This window comes from Mustela nivalis, assembly GCF_964662115.1.
Source record: "Mustela nivalis genome assembly, chromosome: 9".
Taxonomy (NCBI): Eukaryota; Metazoa; Chordata; class Mammalia; order Carnivora; family Mustelidae; genus Mustela; species Mustela nivalis.
Window position 1 is genome coordinate 68,063,854 of NC_139028.1, and position 22,792 is coordinate 68,086,645.

At 37.4% G+C, this 22,792-nt stretch overlaps 1 protein-coding gene across 1 annotated transcript; it reads left to right on the forward strand.

Moving 5' to 3' along the window:
* Positions 1 to 341: 341 nt before the first annotated feature.
* Positions 342 to 1,301, forward strand: LOC309841255 (olfactory receptor 56A3-like; the record flags this gene model as incomplete). The annotated part of the gene is made up of 1 exon (XM_082684168.1): positions 342 to 1,301. One exon carries the CDS (start codon positions 342 to 344, stop codon positions 1,299 to 1,301), a length of 960 nt encoding a protein of 319 aa, XP_082540294.1.
* Between the last annotated feature and the right edge of the window lie 21,491 nt (positions 1,302 to 22,792).

The following is a 22,792-nucleotide window of genomic DNA, read 5'->3' on the forward strand; positions in this document are numbered from 1 at the left end:
ATAGATCATAATTTGTCTTTGCTCTATTGATGGACATTGATGAACATTTCCACTGTTTTCAATTTTTAAAAATAAAGCTGCTATGAAATTCAAAAAAAAATTAAAAATAAACCTCAAAGTAATCAAACATGTATAAACAAGCCATTTTTCCCCAGTCCTCTATACTGCTTAAAGTGATAGGAATGTCCTAATACTATGTCACAGATGAATTCACATGGTTGTGGACAACCTGCTAGGAGTCATGAGTATCACCTAGGTGAAGGAGATTATTGTAAATTCATGGGTCTTGAGTCAGTAGCTAATTTTTACCTTAATTTTACAGATCACTAAAAAGACAAAAGATGACAGCACATCCAAATGGCACCATCTCCACTGAGGCTTCAAACTTCCTCCTGAATTGTTTTGTCAAGTCCCCCAGCTGGAAGTTCTGGTTGTCCCTGCCCCTCAGCCTCCTCTTTCTTCTGGCCATGGGAGCCAATGGTGTTCTCCTGGTCACCATCCGGCTGGAGGTCTCTCTGCATGAGCCCATGTACTACCTACTCAGCATCCTCTCTCTGCTGGATATTGTGCTCTGCCTCACTGTCATCCCCAAGGTCCTGGCCATATTCTGGTTTGACCTCAAGTCCATCAGCTTCTATGCCTGCTTCCTTCAGATGTATATCATGAATTGCTTTCTTGCCATGGAGTCCTGCACATTCATGGTCATGGCCTATGACCGCTACGTGGCCATCTGCCACCCATTGAGGTACCCATCCATTATCACTGACCAATTTGTAGCTAAGGCTGCTAGTTTTATTTTGGCCAGGAATGCATTTCTTACTATGTTCATTCCCATTCTCTCTTCCCGGCTCCATTATTGTGGAAAACATATAATTGAAAACTGTATCTGTGCCAACCTCTCTGTGTCCAAGCTCTCCTGTGATAAAATTGTCCTTAACAAAATATACCAGTTAATTGTGGCCTGGACTCTTCTGGGCTCTGACCTCATCCTCATATTCCTCTCCTATACTTTAATTCTAAGAGCTGTTCTTAGACTCAAGGCAAAAGGGGCAGCTGCCAAAGCTCTGAGCACATGTGGCTCCCACTTCATTCTCATCCTTTTCTTCAGCACCATCCTTCTGGTTTTTGTTTTTACCCATATTGCCAAGAAAAAAATTTCCCCTGATATCCCCATCTTACTCAATGTCCTACACCATGTAATTCCTGAAGCTCTCAACCCCATTGTCTATGGGGTACGAACCCAGGAGATTAAAGAGGCGATTGGGAAAATACTGAGAAGAGTGGGGAAGAACAGCAACTAATTGTGTTCTAGCTCGACTTTTCTCAACCATGAGTGCTCTAATTCCATTTGAAAGGCAGGAACTTGGAGAAAAAATTACACTCCTAATCCTCTCTCTAGACATGCCTGAAGATCTGAACTGCATGGTTTCCCTCTTACCTATCATATATCACATATGTGATATATCATATCACATCTTTCACCTTCCATCATTTTCAGAAAGTGACTAAGGATATAATTGTAAAAGTCTCATTATAATACCCAGACCAGGGGCTATGAATTTTCATGAGCCAAGCATCATACTTCACTGTCTTCTCCTGATTAAATTCCTTTTAGAGTCCATGTGATGGAAAATGCATACTCACTTAAACATGTGTGGCTGATGGGAAGTGCCAGAACTTAAAGGAAGTGAATTGACTTCGGAAAATTAAAATAAGATTGAAAAGCAACTGTTAAAAAGTGGTGAGAATAATCATGCTTTAACCTTTCCCTCAGGCACTCAAACATATTTAATGAAAGTTATCTTACATCTATCACAGAACTGGAAAATGGAACTCAAACATACATAAATCTTGATCTAAAGACCTACTCTAAAGGCCTACGGAAAAAAACGAAAACAGGTAAAATCACTGTAATAAGAATTAGATTAAAACACATAAATAAGCCCAGAGGAGAGAGGAATTCATTTCTGTAGGCTGGGACTCCTTTATATATCTGATCTCCTCCTTCAGTCCCTCAGTCAGAACTGCCTCCCTAACAGCTTCTCAAAAACATGAACCACATTCTTGTCTCTGGGACTTTTGGCTTGTTGTTCCTCTGGACACATAACTCCTTTCCTCAGGTCCATTGGGTCTCCCTGACCACAGAAAAAGAAAGAAAGAAAAAAAGAAAGAAAGAAGAAAGAATGAAAGAAAGAATATTCTTTCCAACAATATTCCCCCCAAAGCACAGATGATGTCCTAACACCTCTGCTTCCCTGTTTTGCATAGCATTAATCACTATCTACTGATGGTACATTTTGCTCATTTATTTGTTTAGTCAGCCCTAATTTACTAAAATTTAAGCAGTAGAAGGGTAAGAACTTTTACCTGATATGTTCACTGTTGTATTTACAGTGCCCAGACAGGGCTAGGTAGAAACCATAAATGTTTGTGAAATTAATGACTGAATATACATTGAATAAATTATTGAATGCATGCTTGTTCATAGGAATATAATTAAGACATGGTCCTTGTCCTCCAAATTTTTACATTAGACATCAAGAGTGAGAGAGACCACATTTCATGAAATGTTCCATGGTCTTATGGGTTGTATAGATACAACCATGGGACATAGGAGAGCTTAGAGGTAAGACCAGAAGTAAATTTTTAGTAACTTGGTTTGAACACATCTGAAACATCCAAGTGATAGTGTATATTAAACAGTAGCACTGACAAGTTATGCCCTCAAATAAAATGTATACTTGGGAACTGACTATATATCATTATTGAAACAATGAGAAAACAGATAGAACGACCTAGAGAAAGAATATGAAATAGAATAGAATAAAATCCAGCAAAAAGTCCTTAAAAGCTCCCATATCATTCTTACTTTCTGGTTTGTAGAGTGTAGCTTGGAGAGAACTCAAAGTAGTAGTACTCAGGAAAAGGAAGGAAAAATGAAAGTGTCACAGAATAAAGCACTACAAAATGGACTGTGTTCACTCAAGAGGCCATGGTAACCTTATTTTTGGGGGCCCTATCTGTATAATCAACTTAATATGCAAGATGCATTGCAAAATGGATGGGCTCATGCATGCCCATTATAAAACACATGGGTTTATCAACCAACGTTATAAATAGATACAGAAGAAATTCTTACATATGTGAGTATTATCCTCTAAGTTCACATAAAGATTCTTTGTGGAATGAAAAAAAAATTAAAAAAAAACACCATTTCTTGACAAAAGAAGGGACATAAAATATATTTGAAAAAATAATGGCTGAAAGTTTCCAATCTGATAAAATTCATAAATCCAGAGTTCCAAAAAGCTCAATGAAACCCAAGAATAAGAAACATGAAGAAAACTATACTAGGGTACATCATAACCCAGTTGTTCAGAAGTAATGACAGAGAAAAAAATTGTAAAAACCAGTGGAAAAAAATGACACATTTCAAACCACAGGACTAAATTAAGAGGTGTCTGGGTGGCTCAGTCAATTTCTCTCTCTCTCTCTCTCTCTCTCTAATAAATTTTCTCCCTCTCTCAAATAAATAAACTCTTTTTAAAAACTAACAGACTATATTAAACATTAGAGCAGAATTATCAAAAACAATGCAAGTGAGAAAACATAGAGCTTTATCTTTAAAGGACTGAAAAAGAAAAAAAAACGTCATGTACAATTCTATCCCCCACAAATATTTTCAAAAATAGATATGTGTTTTTTAATATACAAAAACTGAAATAATTTTCACCATCATACTCATATTGCAAACAATGTTTGAAAAGTTTCAAGAGAAAGAAAGAAAATAATATCTGATATAAATGCACTTGTACAGAAAGGTCTAAAGACCATCAAAAGTTGTTGTTACATGGGTAAATTGTAAGATTTGAAAATAATTTATAGTTATTTAAAAATTATTGTCTATAACAAAAGTAATATCAATGCAGCACGCAGTTTATAAAATGTATGAAAAATAAAAGTACAAAAGGAAGGAAGCAATGGAACTGAATCATGGCAAATCATTACATTATATATGAAATGATGTGTTATCATTTGAAGGTAGACTGGGATTATTTAGAGATCATACTATAATCTCTAATGCAAGCCCCCAAAATACAAAATAAAACTCCTAAGAGAAAAGATAAATTAAAATGCAGTTTTAAATATATACTCTGGTAATGGTTGTGGTGCACAAACAATGAATCTTGGAACACTGAAAATACAAAATTAAATTTAAAAATAAATAAATTTTTAAAATATACTCAGGTAATTTAAAAGGAAAAAGAAAAATAAGGGAAAAGAAAGAGAGAACAAATGCCCAAGTGATTTATTTAAAGCAAATTATAGAGGACATGGAGAAAGGGGAACATGCTTACACTCTTGGTGGAAATGCAAGCCGATACAGCCACTCTGGAAAACAGTATGGAGGTTCCTCAAGACATTAAAAAAAGAGCTACCCTACAACCCAGGAACTGCACTACTAAGTATTTATCCCAAAAATACAGATGTAGTGAAAAGAAGGGGTACATACACCCCAATGTTCATAGCATCAATGTCCACAATAGCCAAACTGTGGAAGGAGCTAAGATGCCCTTCAGCAGATGAATGGACAAAGAGGATGTGGTACACATATACAATGGAATATTACTCAGCCATCAGAAAGGATGAACATCCACCATTTGCAACAACATGGATGGAACTGGAGGGGATTATGCTAAGTGAAATAAGTCAACCAGAGAAAGACAATTATCATATGGTTTCATTCGTATGTGGAACATAAGGACTAGCATGGAGGACCATAGGAGACAGGAGGGAAAACTAAAGTTTGGGGGGGAGGAGACCAGAGAGGGAGTCAAACCATGAAAGACTATGGACCCTGGCAAACAATCTGAGGGTTTCAGAGGGGAAGCAGGTAACTGGGTGATGGGTATTAAGGAGGGCACATGTTGGGATGAGCACTGGGTGTTATATGCAACTAATGAATCATTGAACACTACATCAAAAACTAAGAGGAGAAAGGAATGGGGAGTTGGGTGAGCCTGGTGATGGGTATTATGGACGGCTTGTATTGCATGGAGCACTGGGTGGGTGCATAAACAATGAATACTGGAACACTGAATAGAAATAAAATTAAAAAATAAAATAAAATAAAAACTAATGTACTATACAGTGGCTAACTGAACATAAGAAATGTATACATACATACATACATACATACATACAGTGAACTATATCCAAAAATCACATTAACTATAAAGCAGAGCTTGACAGATTGGGGGGAAAAGATTCAATTAAATGAGGGTTTTGAAGAGGCGGGGGGTGGGAGGTTGGGGGAACCAGGTGATGGATATTGGAGAGGGCACAGATTGCATGGAGCACTGGGAGTGGTGCAAAAACAATGAATACTGTTATGCTGAAAATAAACTTAAAAATTTTTTTAAATAAATAAATTTTAAAAATAAATAAATAAATTTCAATTTAACACACACACACAAAAATGCAACCATACAAAACACACCGGAAATATAAAGACAATTAGGTTAAAAATAAAGGGATAGTGTGTTGGAGGGGATGTGGAGAAAGGGGAAACCCTCTTACACTGTTGGTGGGAATGCAAGTTGGTGCAGCCACTTTGGAAAACAGTGTGGAGATTCCTCAAAAAATTAAAAAAAGAGCTTCCCTATGACCCTGCAATTGCACTCCTGGGTATTTACCTCAAAGATACAGATGTCGTGAAAAGAAGAGCCATCTGTACCCCCATGTTCATAGCAGCAATGGCCATGGTCGCCAAACTATGGAAAGAACCAAGATGCCCTTCAGTGGATGAATGGATAAGGAAGATGTGGTCTATATACACTATGGAGTATTATGCCTCCATCAGAAAGGATAAATACCCAACTTTTGTAGCAACATGGACGGGACTGGAAGAGATTATTCTGAGTGAAATAAGTCAAGCAGAGAGAGTCAATTATCATATGGTTTCCATTATTTGTGGAGCATAACAAATAGCATGGAGGACAAGGGGAGACGGAGAGGAGAAGGGAGTTGAGGGAAATTGGAAGGAGAGGTGAACCATGAGAGACTATGGACTCTGAAAAACAATCTGAGGGCTTTGAAGGGGCAGGAAGTGGGAGGTTGGGGGAATCAGGTGGTGGGTATTGGAGAGGGCACGGATCGCATGGAGCTCTGGGTGTGGTGCAGAAACAATAAATACTGTTACACTGAAAATAAATTTTAAAAATTAAAAAAAAAAAGGAGGGAGACAAACCATAAGTGACTCTTAATCTCACAAAACAAACTGAGGGTTGCTGGGGGGAGGGGGTTTGGGAGAAGGGGGTGGGATTATGGACATTGGGGAGGGTATGTGCTTTGGTGAGTGCTGTGAAGTGTGTAAACCTGGTGATTCACAGACCTGTACCCCTGGGGATAAAAATATATGTTTATAAAAAATAAAAAAATTTTTTAAAAAAAGAAATAAGTTAGAAATTAAAAAAAATAAAGGGATATAAATATATACCACACCAACACTAATCAAAATAAAATGGGAATAGCTACATTAACCAGAAAAGATGAGTTTCTACAAAGAATGTACATTATCTCAAGTGCATGCTGAATTTTCATTAAAAAAATCATATTCTAGGTCATAAAATAAATCCCAGTGCACCTAAAAGAATTCATGCAAAGTATATTCTCTGACCACAGTGGGATTAAATTAAGATATCAATAATAGAGTGATCTCTGAAAAAATTTCCAAACATTAAAAAGTAAACAATACACTACAAGGGAGTAGATACAAAGTGACAGGACTATTCTGCATCCTTATTACAATGCTGGTTGTGAATCTATATAAGTCTTAATGCTCCTAAAAGTACATCAAAAAAGTTCAATTTTATTTGTTTAATTTTTGGTGCTAAAGAATAAAAAATGTAATAAACACTCAAAAAAAGGTATTCACATGCAAAAAACAAATGTATAAATTAATCATGAGATAAAGAAGTAATCACAATGAAAAGTAGAAAGTATTTTGCACTGAGAAAAATTAAAATACAAGATATCAAAATTTTTGAAATGCTGCTAAACCAATACAGTTGATACTTGAACAAAATAAGGATCAAAGGCACTGACCCCTTACATAGTCAAAACTCCAGATATAACTTTTGATGCTCTAAAAACTTAACTAATAGCCTACTATTCTCTGAAAACCTTACCAACATTTAGATAACAGATTAAGTCATATTTTATACCTTATATGTACTATATGCCATGTCCTTATAACAAAATAAGCTTGAGAAAAGAAAATGTTAAGAAAATTACATGAAAAGGAAAATAGATTTACAATACTGCACTGTATCGAAAAAAAAAAAAAGGTTGGGGGGGGGGGTCCGAGTGGCTCAGTGCATTGAGTGGCCTGAGTGGCTCAGTGGCTCTGACTTTGGCTTTGGTCATGGTCTCTGGGTCCTAGGATCAAGCCCACATCAGGGCTCTCTGCTCAGCAGGGGCTTACTTCCCCCTCTCTTTCTTTGCTTGCCTCTCTGCCTGCTTGTGATTTCTACCTGTCAAATAAATAAAATCTTTAAAAAAAGATAGTCCAGAGGTGGCTGGCTCACCCAGTTAGTTAAACGGCTGCCTTTAGTTCAGGTCATGATTCCAGAATCCTGGGATTGAGCCCCACATTGTGCTCACTGCTTAGCAGGAAGTCCACTTATCCCTCTCCCTTTGCCCCTTCCCCATTCATGCTCTCTCTTTCTCTCTCTCTCTCAAATAATACACAAAATATTTAAATATATATATATATATAAATGTATATATATATATATATATATATATATATATATATACATTTAAAAAAAAAACAGTCCTTGTATAATCAAACCCACAGAGTTCAAACCGGTGTTATTACCTGTGTTGTACTTAGAAAGATATACTATTAAAGTCTTTATTAGAAGTACAAGGTCTCAAGGAATCTGGTGGCTCAGTTGATTAAGCGTCCAACTCATAAATTTGAACATCCAACCTCATGTCTGAGGTCATGATCTCAGAGTTGTGAGATCGAGCCTATACTGGGCATGTAGCCTGCTTAAGATTTCCTTTCTTCCTCTCCCTCTGCCTCTTCCTGCCTCTCTCTCTCTAAAAAAAAAAAAAAAAAAAAAAAAAAAAAACAAAAAAAAAAAAGAAAAAACAAAAGAACAAATAAAGAAAGGAAAAAGGGAGAAAGAAAGAAACAATGTCTCAAATCAATGATCAACTTCTATCATTAAAAACAACAACAAGTGGGTAGAAGAAGAAAAAATGAAACAAAATGGGATTGGGAGGGAGACTAAACATAAGTGACTCTTAATCTCACAAAACAAACTGAGGGTTGCTGGGGGGAGGGGGTTTGGGAGAAGGGGGTGGGATTATGGACATTGGGGAGGGTATGTGCTTTGGTGAGTGCTGTGAAGTGTGTAAACCTGGTGATTCACAGACCTGTACCCCTGGGGATAAAAATATATGTATATAAAAAATAAAAAGTTAAAAAAAAAAAAACAACAACAACAACAACACAGGAATAAACTAAACCAAACTAAAGAAAAGAATAAATATCAGAACAGAAATCAAAGAAATTAAAAACAAAGCACAATAGAGAAAATCATTCAAAGCAAAATATTTTACTTTCAGAAGAGTAAAAAAAATATAACATCCTAAGAATAAGCCAAACAAATTAGGGAAAGACAGAGAGGGAGGAAGGATAAGGAGTAGGAGAAGAGAGGGAGAAAGGAGGGAGAGGGAGAGAAGATACAAATTATTAGTATTAGGAATGAGATAGGTGACATCACTAGAGATCCTATACATATTAAAAAGATAGTAATAATGGATTATTATGAACACCTTTATGACAATAAACACTTCAATTGAGATAAAGTAAGGACATTCTTCGAAACACAAAAACTACCAAAACACACCTGAGTAAAAATGATCACCTAAATAGATCTATATCTATTAAAGAATTAAATTAGTAGTTAAAAACCTTTGCAAAAACAAACAGAAACAAACAAACAAACAAACAAACAAACCCCTCCAGATCTAAGCCTCTTTCTCTCTTGTTCTTTCTTCCTTTCTTTTCTGTACAAAATGAGAAAATAGAGTTCACCTCAAAATAAATAACAGGAAGTGGTACACACACTGTCATGGATTTAATCAATATGGATATAAGTAAGATGTGTGAACTAAAATTTAAAATAATAATTATAAAGATACTAGCCAGGCTTCAAAAGATCATAATGAAGAATAATAAGGCTGAGGGGAAAAAAAGGAAAGAAAAAGAGTGAGTGACAAAGGCAAATTTAGGGAACTCAGCAATTCCCCAAAGTGAAATAATGCCCATATTATAGGAGTCTCAGAAGATGAAGAGTGGGGAAAAGGGATAGGAGGTTTATTTTAACAAATTGTAGCTAAGAATTGCCTGAATCTGGGGAAGTAAACAGGCATTCAAGTCTAGGAGGCACAGAGAAAACCACTCAAAAAAAAAAATGTTCAACAACCCAACATATTATGTTGAAACTTGGAAATTACAAAGAAAAAGATAAACGCCTGAAAAAAAAAGCTCAAGACAAAAGATCCTTAAACTACAAGGGTAGATATATAAGGCTGGCAGCAGACCTGTCCACAGAGACCTAGCAGAACAGAAAGGACAGGCATAATATATTCAACATGCTAAACAGGAAAAATATGCAGCCAAGAATACTTTATCCAGCAAGGCTGCCATTCAGAATAGAAGGAGAGATAGGGTTTCCAGGACAAACAAAAACTGAAAGAACTTGTGAACACTAAACCAGCCCTGTAAATATAATAAAGGGGATCCTTTGAGTGGAGAGAGAGCTCCAAATTAACAAGAAAAGACATAGGGTATCAAAATGGATTAAGAAAAACAAGACAAATCAATATGCTGCTTAAAAGTGACTCATTTTAGACCCAAAGACACCCCAGATATAGAGTGAGAGGGTGGAGAACCATCTGTCATGCTAATGAACATTAAGAAGAAAGTTGGGGCACCAATCCTCATATCAGATAAACAAGATTTTAAACCAAAGACTAAAGTAAAAGATGAAGAGGGACACTTTGAGAAACTTAAAGTGTCTACCCAACAAGAAGACCTAACAATTATAAATATTTATGCTCCTAACTAACTTGGGAGCAGCCAGTTATAACAAACAATTAATAACCAAAGTTTTTAAAAAAATGATAATAATACAATGATAGTAGGGGACTTCAACACCACATTCACAGCAATGGATAGATCAATTAAGCAAAAGACCAATGAGGAAACAAGGGCTTTGAATGACAGACTAGGCCAGATGGAGTTCACAGATATAAACACAGCATTCCACACTAAAGCAACAGAATACACATTCTTCTCAAGTGCACATGGAACATTCTTCAGAATAGATCACACAATGGGTCACAAACTAGATCTCAGTCAATACCAAGAAACTGGTATTATTTCCCATATTTTCAGACTACAATGCTTTGAAACTTGAACTCAGTCACAAAAGGAAATTTGGAAGGAATTTAAACACACTAGGTTAAACATCATCCTACTCAAAAATGAACTGGGTCAACCAGTAAATTAAAAAAGAATTTTAAAAATTCATAGAAACTAATGAAAATGAAAATACAACTGTACAAAGTTTTGGGATACAGCAAAGATGGTCCTAAGAGGGGAGTACATTGCCATACAAGCCTCTCTCAAAAAAGTAGAAAAATCTCAAATACAAAAGCTAATCTTCCACCTAAAGGTGCTGGAGAAAGAATAACAAATAAAACCTAAACCAAGCAGGAAAAAAAAAAAGATTAGAACAGAAATCAATTAAATAGAAACCAGAAAAATTGTAGAACAGATCAATAAAACTAAAAACTGATTCTCTGAAAGAATTAGTAAGATCGATAAGCCTCTAGCCAGACTTATCCAAAAGAAAAGGACCCAAATTAATATGATCATGAACTAAAGGGAGAGATCATGACCAATACCAAAGAAATACAGACAGACAATTGTTATAACATATTATGAGCAATTACATGCCAACAAATGAGATGATCAGAAAGAAATAGATGCATTCCTGGAAACTTATAAACTAACAAGACTGAATCAGAAAGAGGTAGAAAACCTGAGCAAACCCATAACCAGCAAAGAAATTGAATCAATAATCAAAAATATCCCATCAAACAAGAGTCCAGGGCTAGAGGGTTTCCCAGAGGAATTCTACGAAACATTTGAAGAAGATATACTACCTACTCTTCTGAAACTTCCAGAAAACACAAATGGAAAGAAAACCTCCAAACTCATTCTATGAGGCCAACATTACCTTAATCACAAGACCAAAGACACTACTAAAAAAGAGGATTATAGACCAATATCACTGATGAACATGGATACAAAAGTTCTCACCAAGAAACTAGCCAATAGTATGTTGCTAACAGTACATTAAAAGTATTATTCACGACAAGATGGCGGGGAAGTAGGAGGAGACGCCTTTTCAACCTGTACCCTAAAGTGAGCTGGTTACCTACCAAAGAACTCCAATCACCCATGAAATCAGCCTGAGATCAGAATTATCCACGTCTGGATCTCTACAGGGGCAGAAGATGCCAGTGAGCAGGTAAAGCGGAGTGGGAACGTCGGACTGATATTGGAAGATAAACAAAAGGGGGAGGGAGCCACCAGAGGTGACCAGTTGGAAAGTAGTATTCCTAATATGAGCAAGAGTGCCCTGCATCTGGGGACCAGCATTAACGTGGAGATTGGTTGAAAGCACTCCAAAAGAGCAAAGGATCAACGGGGGGGGGGGGGGGGATTTGGGAATCAGAGTGGCTAGAGACAGGGGCTTAAGTCCCCAGTCCCAGGACAGCCTCCCCTGGCACTGAGCCAGAGAGATTGTAGCGAAGAAACTAAGTCTTGGACCCTGAGCCACCAGTGCACCTGAGGTTGCGTGGGGTCTGGCTCCTGTGAGGGGCTGGGAGCCACGCCAGACACCAGAACTAGGGAGCCCTATTTCAGAGCCTGAGACACACGTGCCCCTCATCCTCCCCTGAGAGAGGTGCACAAAGGCCCACCCAGTGCTCTTAGACCCCGTCATTGTTTCAGAGCCTAAGACACAAACCCCAAACTCGCCCCTGAGAGAGGTGCGCGAAGGCCCACCTTGGTGCTTTCGAACCTGCACCCCGCTCTCAGAAACTGAGATGTGCACAAGAGAAGTGCACACAAGCAGGTGCTCTTAGACCCAGAAAGACCAGGCACTCCAAGTCTGGGCCAGCAGGAAAATCACAGTGGGCAATCGCTGCTTGGAATCTATCTGGTGGTCTGCAGCTGCCCAGACAGCTGCCGCTGCTGTGGTTTTGGGTACAAGCAGAAGATCTTGCATCCCCAGGGACGGTGACTCAGAATCGGCTCTGCCAGTGGCCAAGGGGAAATTTATATGGGCTCTGCAACATCACAGAAGAACAGACTGAGGCTTCTCTCTGAGAGGGAGGTCAGGGTACAGTTTGCTTTCCTCTAAACCTACAAAAATCATCAAGGGGCGCCTGGGTGGCTCAGTGGGTTAAAGCCTCTGCCTTCAGCTCAGGTCATGATCCCAGTGTCCTGGGATCGAGTCCCGCATAATTGTAGATATAATCTCTTAAAAGCTGCTAGGACAAAGAACTCCTTATTTACAGAGAAAAGCCCACCAGAATAACGTCAGACCTGTCCACAGAGACCTGGCAAACCAGAAAGGGCTGGCAAGATGTATTCAGGACATTAAATGAGAAGAACATGCAGCCAAGAATACTTTATCCAGCAAGACTGACATTCAAAATGGATGGAGAGATAAAGAGTTTCCAAGACCAGCAAGGCTTAAAAGTCTATGCAACCACCAATCCGACACTGCAAGAAATATTAAGGGGAGTTCTATAAAAGATAAAAAATACTAAGAATAGCATTGAACAGAAATATGGAGACAATCTACAGAAAGAAAGATTTCAAAGGTCCAAAAAATGGGCAGAAGAGATGAACAGACACTTCTCCAATGAAGACATACAAATCTCTAGCAGACACATGAAAAAAATGTTCATCATCAATAGCCATCAGAGAGATTAAATGAGATTAAATGAGAAAAACGTGCAGCCAAGAACACTTTATCCAGCAAGACTGACATTCAAAATGGATGGAGAGATGAGGAGATCAATGAGGTAGAAACCAGAGATACAGTAGAATGTATCAATGAAACTAGAAGCTGGTTCCTTTAAAGAATCAATAATATCAATAAACCATTGGCCACACTAATCCAAAAGAAAAAAGAGAAAGCCAAATTAATAAAATTATGAATGAAAAGGGAGAGATCACAACTAACACCAAGGAAGTAGAAACAATCATCAGAAGTTATTATCAACAGTTATATTCCAATAAGCTAAGCAACCTAGATGAAATGGATGCATTCCTGGAAAACTATAAACTCCCAAAATTGAACCAGGAAGAAATTGACAACCTGAATAGACCAATATCTAGTAACGAGATTGAAGGGGTGATCAAAAACCTCCCAAAAAACAAGAGCCCAGGACCTGATGGATTCCCTGGGGAATTCTACCAAACTTTCAAAGAAGAAATAACACCTATTCTCCTGAAGCTGTTTCAAAAAATTGAAGCAGAAGGAAAACTCCAGACTCTTTCTATGAAGCCAGCATTACCGTGATCCCCAAACCAGGCAAAGACCCTACCAAAAAGGAGAATTTCAGACCAATATCACTGATGATGGATGCTAAGATTCTCAACAAGATCCTAGCAAACAGGATCCAACAGCATATTAAAAAGATTATCCACCATGACCAGGTGGGATTCATCCCTGGGCTACAAGGATGGTTCAACATTCACAAATCAATCAATGTAATACAACAAATTAATATGAGAAGAAAGAAGAACCACATGGCCCTCTCAATTGATGCAGAAAAGGCATTTGACGAAATCCAGCATCCATTCCTGATTAAAACGCTTCAAAGTATAGGGATAGAGGGAACATTCCTGATCTTCATAAAATCTATCTATGAAAAACCCACAGCAAATATCATCCTCAATGGGAAAAAGCTTGCAGCCTTCCCGTTGAGATCAGGAACAAGACAAAGATGCCCACTTTCACCACTTTTGTTCAACATAGTATTAGAAGTCCTAGCAACAGCAATCAGACAACAAAGAGAAATAAAAGGTATCCAAATTGGCAATGCAAACTCTCTCTCTTCACAGATGACATGATTCTTTATATGGAAAACCCAAAAGACTCCACCCCCAAACTACTAGAACTCATACAGCAATTCAGTAACGTGACAGGATACAAAGTCAATGTACAAAAATCAGTTGCTTTCTTGAACACTAACAATGAAAATACAGAAAGAAACATTAGAGAATTGATTCCATTTACTATAGCACCAAGAACCATAAGATACCTGGGAATAAACCTAATCAAAGAGGTAAAGGATCTGTACTCAAGGGACTACAGAACACTCATGAAAGACATTGAACAAGACACAAAAAGATGGAAGACCATTCAATGCTCTTGGATCAGAAGAATAAACATTGCTAAAATGTCTATACTGCGTAGAGCAATCTATACTTTTAATGCAATTCCAATAAAAATTCCACCAGTAATTTTCAAAGAGCTGAAGCAAATAATCCTAAAATTTGTATGGAACCAGAAAAGACCCCTAATCGCTAAGGAAATGTTGAAAAACAAAAATAAAACTGGCAGCATCACATTACCTGATTTCAAGCTTTACTACAAAGCTGTGATCACCAAGACAGCAAGGTTCTGGCATAAAAACAGACACAGTGGAACCGAGTAGAGAGACCAGATATGGACCCTCAACTCTATGGTCAATTAATCTTTGAAAAAACAGGAAAAAATATACAGTGGAAAAAAGGAAGTCTCTTCAATAAATGGTGTTGGGAAAACTGGACAGCTATATGTAGAAGAATGAAACTTGACCATTCTCTTACACCATAGACAAAGATAAACTCAAAATGGATAAACGACCTCAATATGAGACAGGAATCCATCAGAATCCTAGAGGAGAACATAGGCAGTAATCTCTTCAATATCATCCACAACAACTTCTTTCAAGATATGTCTCCAAAGGCAAAGGAAGCAAAAGCAAAAATAAACTTTTGGGGCTTCATCAAAATCAAAAGCTTCTGCACAGCAAAGGAAACAGCCAAAAAAATAAAGAGGCAACTCACGGAATGGGAGAAGATATTTGCAAATGACAGTACAGACCAAAGGTTGATATCCAGGATCTATAAAGAACTCCTCAAACTCAACACACACAAAACAGATAATCATATCAAAAAATGGGCAGAAGATATGAACAGACACTTCTCCAATCAAGACGCACAAATGGCTATCAGACACATGAAAAAATGTTCATCATCACTGGCCCTCAGGGAGATTCAAATTAAAACCACATTGAGATATCACCTTACACCAGTTATAATGGCCAAAATTAGCAAGACAGGAAACAACATGTGTTGGAGGGGATATGGAGAAAGGGGAACCCTCTTACACTGTTGGTGGGAATGCAAGTTGGTGCAGCCTCTTTGGAGAACAGTGTGGAGATTCCTCAAGAAATTAAAAATAGAGCATCCCTATGACCCTGCCATTGCACTACTGGGTATTTACCCCAAAGATACAGATGTGGTGAAAAGATGGGCCATCTTTACCCAATGTTCATAGTGGCAATGGCCACAGTTGCCAAACTGGAAAGAGCCAAGATGCCCTTCAATGGACGAATGGATAAGGAAGCTGTAGTCCATATACACTATGGAGTATTATGCCTCCATCAGAAAGGATGAATACCCAACTTTTGTAGCAACATGGATGGGACTGGAAGAGATTATGCTGGGTGAAATCAGTCAAGCAGAGAGAGTCAATTATCATATGGTTTCACTTATTTGTGGAGCATAACAAGTAGCATGGAGGACATGGGGAGTTAGAGAGGAGAAGGAAGTTGGGAGAAATTGGAAGGGAAGGTGAACCATGAGAGACTATGGACTCTGAAAAACAATCTGAGTGGTTTTAAGCGGCAGGGGGTCAGAGGTTGGGGGAACCAGGTGGTGGGTATTAGAGAGGGCACAGATTGCATAGAGCACTGGCTGTGGTGCAAAAATAATGAATACTGTTATGCTGAAATTAAAAAAAAAAAAAAAAGTATTGTTCACCATGTCCTAGAGGGACATATTCCTGGCCTGCAGCATAGATCAACATCTGCAAATCAATTAATGTGATATATCACATTAATTTTTTAAAGATTTATTTTATTTATTTGACACAGAGAGATCACAAATAGGCAGAGAGGCAGGCAGAGAGAAAAATGAGGAAGGAGGCTCCTTGCCAAGCAGAGAGCCCGATTAGGGACTCGATCCCAGGACCCTGAGATCATGACCTGAGCCGAAGGCAGAGGCTTAACCCGCTGAGCCACTCAGGTGCCCTCAAATCAATTTTTTTTTAAAGAACAAAAAACATATAATCTGATTAATAGATGCATAAAAATCATTTGACAAAGTACAGCATTCTTTTTTAATAAAAACCCTCCACTAGGTAGGGATAGAGGAAGACCCATAGCAAATACAATCCTCACTGGGGGAAAACAGAGCTTTCCCTCTAAGGTCAGGAACAGCACAGGATGTCCACTCTCACCACTGTTGTTCAACATAATACTAGAAGTCCTTGCCCCAACAGTCAGAAAACAAAATTAAATTAAATTATAAAATAAAATACATCTAAATCTGTAAAGAAGTCATCAAACTTTCACTCTTCACAGACAACATGATACTCTATGTAGAAAACCTAAGGACTCCATTAAAAAATTGCCAGAATTGGGACGCCTGGGTGGCTCAGTTGGTTAAGCAGCTGCCTTTGGCTCAGGTCATGATTCCAGCGTCCTGGGATCGAGTCCCACATCGGGCTCCTTGCTCCGCAGGGAGCCTGCTTCTCCCTCTGACTCTGCCTTCCACTCTGTCTGCCTATGCTCGCTCGCACTTGCTCTCTCTGACAAATAAATAAAATCTTTAAAAAAAAAAATTGCCAGAATATATGATACAGATATTCAGCACAGTTACAGGATATAAAATCAATGCACAGAAACCAGTCACATTTCTATGTACTAACAAAGAAGCAGGCAGAAAGAGATATTGAGGAATCAATTCCATTTACAATTGTACCAAAACCATAAGAAACCTAGGAATGTACCTAACCAAAGAGGTAAAAGATCTATACTCTAGAAACTATGGAATGCTTATGAAAGAAATTGAGGAAGACACAAAGAAATGAGAAAGCATTCCATGTTCATGGATTGGAATAATCAATATTTATTTAATCATAAAAAATCTATGCTACCCAAAGCAACCTCACATCAATACAATCCCTATCAAAATACCATTAGCATTTTTCCCAGAGATGGAATAATCCTAAAATTTGTATTACACCAGAAAAGACTCTAAAGAGCCAGAGGAATGTTGAGAAAGAAACTACAGCTGGAGGCAGCACAATTCTGGACTTGACACTGTTTTTTAAAACTATAATCATCAAGACAGCATGGAACTGGCACAAAAACAGACACACAGACCACGCAACAGAATTGAGAACCCAGAAATGGACCCTCAATTCTACAGTCAATTATTCTTTGACAAGCAGAAAAGAATATCCAGTGGAAAAAAGATAGTCTCTTCAATAAATGGTGCTGGGAAAATTGGACAGCCATATGTAGAAGAATGAAACTGGATCACTTTCTTAAACTATACACACACACACACACATACTCAAATTGGATGAAAGACTTAAATATGAGACAGGAATCCATCAAAATCCTAGAGAAGAACACAGGCAGCAACCTCTTTGGCCTTGGCTATAGCAACTACTTACAGGACACATCTCCAAAGGCAAGGGAAACAAAGGCAAAAATGAACTATTGGGACTTCATTAGGATAAAAAGCTTTTGTACAACAAAGGAAACACTCAACAAAACTAAAAGGCTACCTATGGAATAGAAGATATTCACAAATGGCATATCATATAAAGAGCTAGTATCCAAAATCTATAAAGAACTTATCAAATCAACATCCAAAATATAATCCAGTCAAAAAATGGGCAGGAGACGTAAACAGACATCTCTCCAAAAAAGACATGCAAATGGCAAACAGACACATGAAAAAAAAATGCTTAATATCTTTGGCATCATGGAAATACAAATCAAAACCACAATGTGGTATCACCTCACATTGGTCAGAATGACTAAAACTAACAAGTCAGGAAATGACAAATGTTGGCAAGGATGTGGAAAAAGAGGAAGAACCCTAGTACACTGTTAGTGAGAATACAAATTGATACAGCCACTATGGAAAACAGTATGGAATTTCTTCAAAAATTTAAAAATAGAACTACCCTATGACCAAGCAATTGCACTACCAAGTATTTATCCAAAGGAGACAAACAAAGTGATCAGAAGGGGCACCTGCACCCCAATATTTATAGCAAGAATGTCCACAATAGCCAAACTATGGAAAGAGCCCAGATGTCCACTGACTGACAAATGGATAAAGATGTGTGTGTATACACACACACACACACACACACACAAAATGTGGTATTAACTCAGTCATCAAAACGTGAAATCTTGTCATTTACAATACTGTGGATAGAACTAAAGGATATTAGGCTAAGTGAAGTAAGTCAGTAAGTGAAAGATAAATACCTCACGATTTCACTCATATGTGGAATTTAAGAAGCAAAACAGATGAACAAACATAGGGGAAGGGGAGGAAAAATAAAATAAGATTAAAATAGAGAGGGAGGCAAATCATAAGACTCTTAACTACAGAAAACAAACTGAGCGTTGCTATAGGGGAGGTGAGGGGAAATGGGATAACTGGGTGATGGGCATTAAGGACTACATGTGATGTAATAACCACTGGATGTTACATGTAACTGAGGAATCATTAAATTCTACCCCTGAAACTAATAATAGAGTATATGTTAACTAAAGTTAATTTAAATAAAAATTTTTAAAGAAACATTGTTTTGTACACTTAAAAAAAGAGAAATAGAAAAAAGTGCAAATTTCCAAAATTTGGGATGAAAAAAAAAAAGGACATCATTACAGGAAATGTAACAAGATAATAAAAGAAAATTGTGAACTTCCTACCAATAAATTTCACAACTATTTGACAACTATATAAATTGGACAAATTCTTGACTGACACAAATGACCAAAATGGATTGTGATAGTTAGTTTTATTTGTCAACTTGACTGTGTCATGAAATGCCTGGGTATTTGGTCAAATATATTCCGGGTATTTCTGTGAGAGTTTTTCAATGAGATTAACATTTAAATTAGTGGAATTTGAATAAAGCAGATTGCTCTCCTACTTAACAAAAGACATCGTATTCAAAAATAGACATATTTGTGAGAGATAAGGAGAGAATATTAGCAAAATCTAAAACTAGAATCAAATGTTCTAAAATTTAAATAAAAAATTCTATAAGTTATCAAGAAAGAAGAGGAACAAAAATAAACAGATAATTCAGAGAAAGGAAAGCCAGAATGACTAAAAGTTTATTTAAAAAACACTAAGAAAAATAATAAGAAATAAACACTAAGCAATCAAAAATTAAAACAAAATAATGAGGACTACCTTCAACCATCATATCTGTAAAGAAGAAATTGGATAATATCTAATACTGTCATGCATATAACAAATCAAGATACTTAATCTAATTCTGATAGGATTGCATAAGTATCCAGAATAGTTAAGAGAAAATTATGTTTGAACCCTCTGATTCAGTGAACCTATGCTTAGGTATACACTACAAGGAAACTTTCACATGTCCATTAAGAAAATGCTAAATGACAATATTCCTCCTAATGTATTAACACCAAGGTCCCAACCTAAATGTGGCCTATAATAGGCCATTTAGATGGCTCAGTCAGTTAAGCATCTGCCTTTGGCTCAGATCATGATCCCAGGGTGCCCTGGAATTGAGTCCCACATGGGGACTCCCTGCTTAGCAGGGAGTCTGCTTTTCCCTCTCCTTTTTTCTCTAAGTGTGCTGCCTCTTTCTCTCTCTCTCAAATATATATATATTTATATTTATTTATTTATTTAAAATTATACAGATGTAGTGAAAAGAAAGGCTATCTGTACACCAATGTTCATTGCAGTAATGGCCACAGTCACCAGACTATGGAAAGAACCAAGATGCCCTTCAGCAGACGAATGGATAAAGAAGATATGGTCCATACATACTATGGAGTATTATGCCTTCATCAGAAAGGATGAATATCAAACTTTTGTATCAACATGAACAAGACTGGAAGAGATTTTGCTGAGTGAAATAAGTCAAGCAGAGAGAGTCAATTATCATATGGTTTCACTTATTTGTGGAGCGTAAGGAATAACATGGAGGAGATGGGGAGATGGAGAGGAGAAGAGAGTTGGGGGGAAACTGTAGGGGGAGATGAACCATGAGAGACTGTGGACTCTGAGAAACAAACTGAGGGTTCTGGAGGGGAGAGGGGTGGGAGGTTGGGTGAGCCTGGTGGTGAGTATTATGAGGGCACATATTGCATGGAGCAATGGGTATGGTGCATAAACAATGAATTCTAGAACACTGAAAAGAAATAAATAAAATTTTAAAAATAAAAATAAAAAAAGTTTAAAAAGAATTGTTGGGACAATTAGGAGAAATTTGAATATGTAGAATATAATACTGTGTGATCAACTGCTGAATTTCCCAAGTGTCTTTATTGTGTTTGTATTAGAGAATGTGCCGATTTATAGGACATGTTTAAATATGGACATGTCTGTAAAACACAGATTATACATTTAATGGCCTTATCTAATTGGGTATCCCACATGTGAGAGAGAGAAAAAAATTGGATCCCTAATGCATACCTCAAAGCAAGCCGAAATGCAGATGAATGGGACACCTGGATGGCTCAGTGGGTTAAGCCTCTGCCTTCAGCTCAGGTCATGGTCTCAGGGTCCTGGAATCAAGCCCCGCATTGGGCTCCCTGCTCAGTTGGGAACCTGCTTCCCCCTCTCTCTCTGCCTGCCTCTCTGCCTACTTGTGATCTCTCTCTAAATAAATAAGTAAAATCATTTAAAAAATAAAATGCAGATGGATCAAAGATGTAGATTAAGAATTGAAACCAAGGAGCTCCTGGGTGGCTCAGAGGATTGAACCTCTGCCTTCAGCTCAGGCCATGATCTCAGGGTCCTGGGATCCAGGCCCGCATCAGGCTTTCTTCTTGGTGGGGAACATGCTTCCCCATCTCTCTCTGCCTGCTGCTCTGTCTACTTGTGATCTCTCTCTCTGTCAAATAAATAAATAAAATCTATAAAAATAGTTTTTGAGTAGGTACAGGTTTACAGAAAAATTGAGCAGAATGTACAGAGATTTGCCAAATACTGCCACCCCCTCCCAATTTCCCCTATTTTTAACATTTCGCAGTAGCATGGCACGTTTATTACAATTATTAATTCAATATTGGTAGATTATTAACTGAAGTTTATAGTTTAGAGTTCATTCATTATGTGGCACATTCTACGGGTTTTAACAAATGTGTAATGACATGTTCACCATTACAATATCATACAGAATAGTTTCACTGCTTTAAAAGTCAGGTGTGCTCCTCCTATTCATCCTCTACTCCTAAATTCCTGGCAACTACTGATTTTTTTTTTACTGCGTATGTAGTTTTGCCTTTTCTGGAGTGTCATGTAGTTGGAATCATACAGTGTGTGGACTTTTCAGATTGGATTATTTTTTTTTTAATATAATTTTTTATTTTTTATAAACATATATTTTTATCCCCAGGGGTACAGGTCTGTGAATCACCAGGTTTACACACTTCACAGCACTCACCAAAACACATACCCTCCCCAATGTCCATAATACCACCCCCTTCTCCCAAACCCCCTCCCCCCAGCAACCCTCAGTTTGTTTTGTGAGATTAAGAGTCACTTATGGTTTGTCTCCCTCCCAATCCCATCTTGTTTCAAGAAGATGTGGTATATATACACAATGGAATACTATGCAGCCATCAAAAGAAATGAAATCTTGCCATTTGCGACAACATGGATGGAACTAGAGCGTATCATGCTTAGCGAAATAAGTCAAGCGGAGAAAGACACCTATCATATGATCTCCCTGATATGAGGAAGTGGTGATGCAACATGGGGGCTTAAGTGGGTACGAGCAGATTGGATTATTTTTAAATTGACTTGTTTTAATGTGAATTTAAGCTTCCTCATATCGGGGAGATCATATGAAAGTTGTCTTTCTCTGCTTGACTTGTTTCGCTAAGCATGATACGCTCTGGTTCCATCCATGTTGTCGCAAATGGCAGGATTTCATTTCTTTTGATGGCTGCATAGTATTCCATTGTGTATGTATACCACATCTTCTTTATCCATTCATCTGTTGGTGGACATCTGGGTTCTTTCCATAGTTTGGCTATTGTGAACATTGCTGCTATGGACATTTGGGTGCACGTGGCCCTTTGGATCACTACGTTTGTGTCTTTGGCATAGATGCCCCTAGTGCAATTGCTGGGTAAGGATACGCTTATCTTGATGAGCACTAAATAACATATAATATTGTCGAATCATTGATTTTTTTTAAATAATATTACACTAAATGTTAATTATACCCCAATAAAATTTTTTTGAATACCAAAAAAAAATCTATAAAAATAAATTAAAAATTAAAATATTTAAATATAAGTAATAAATGAAATGTTGCTTGTATTAATA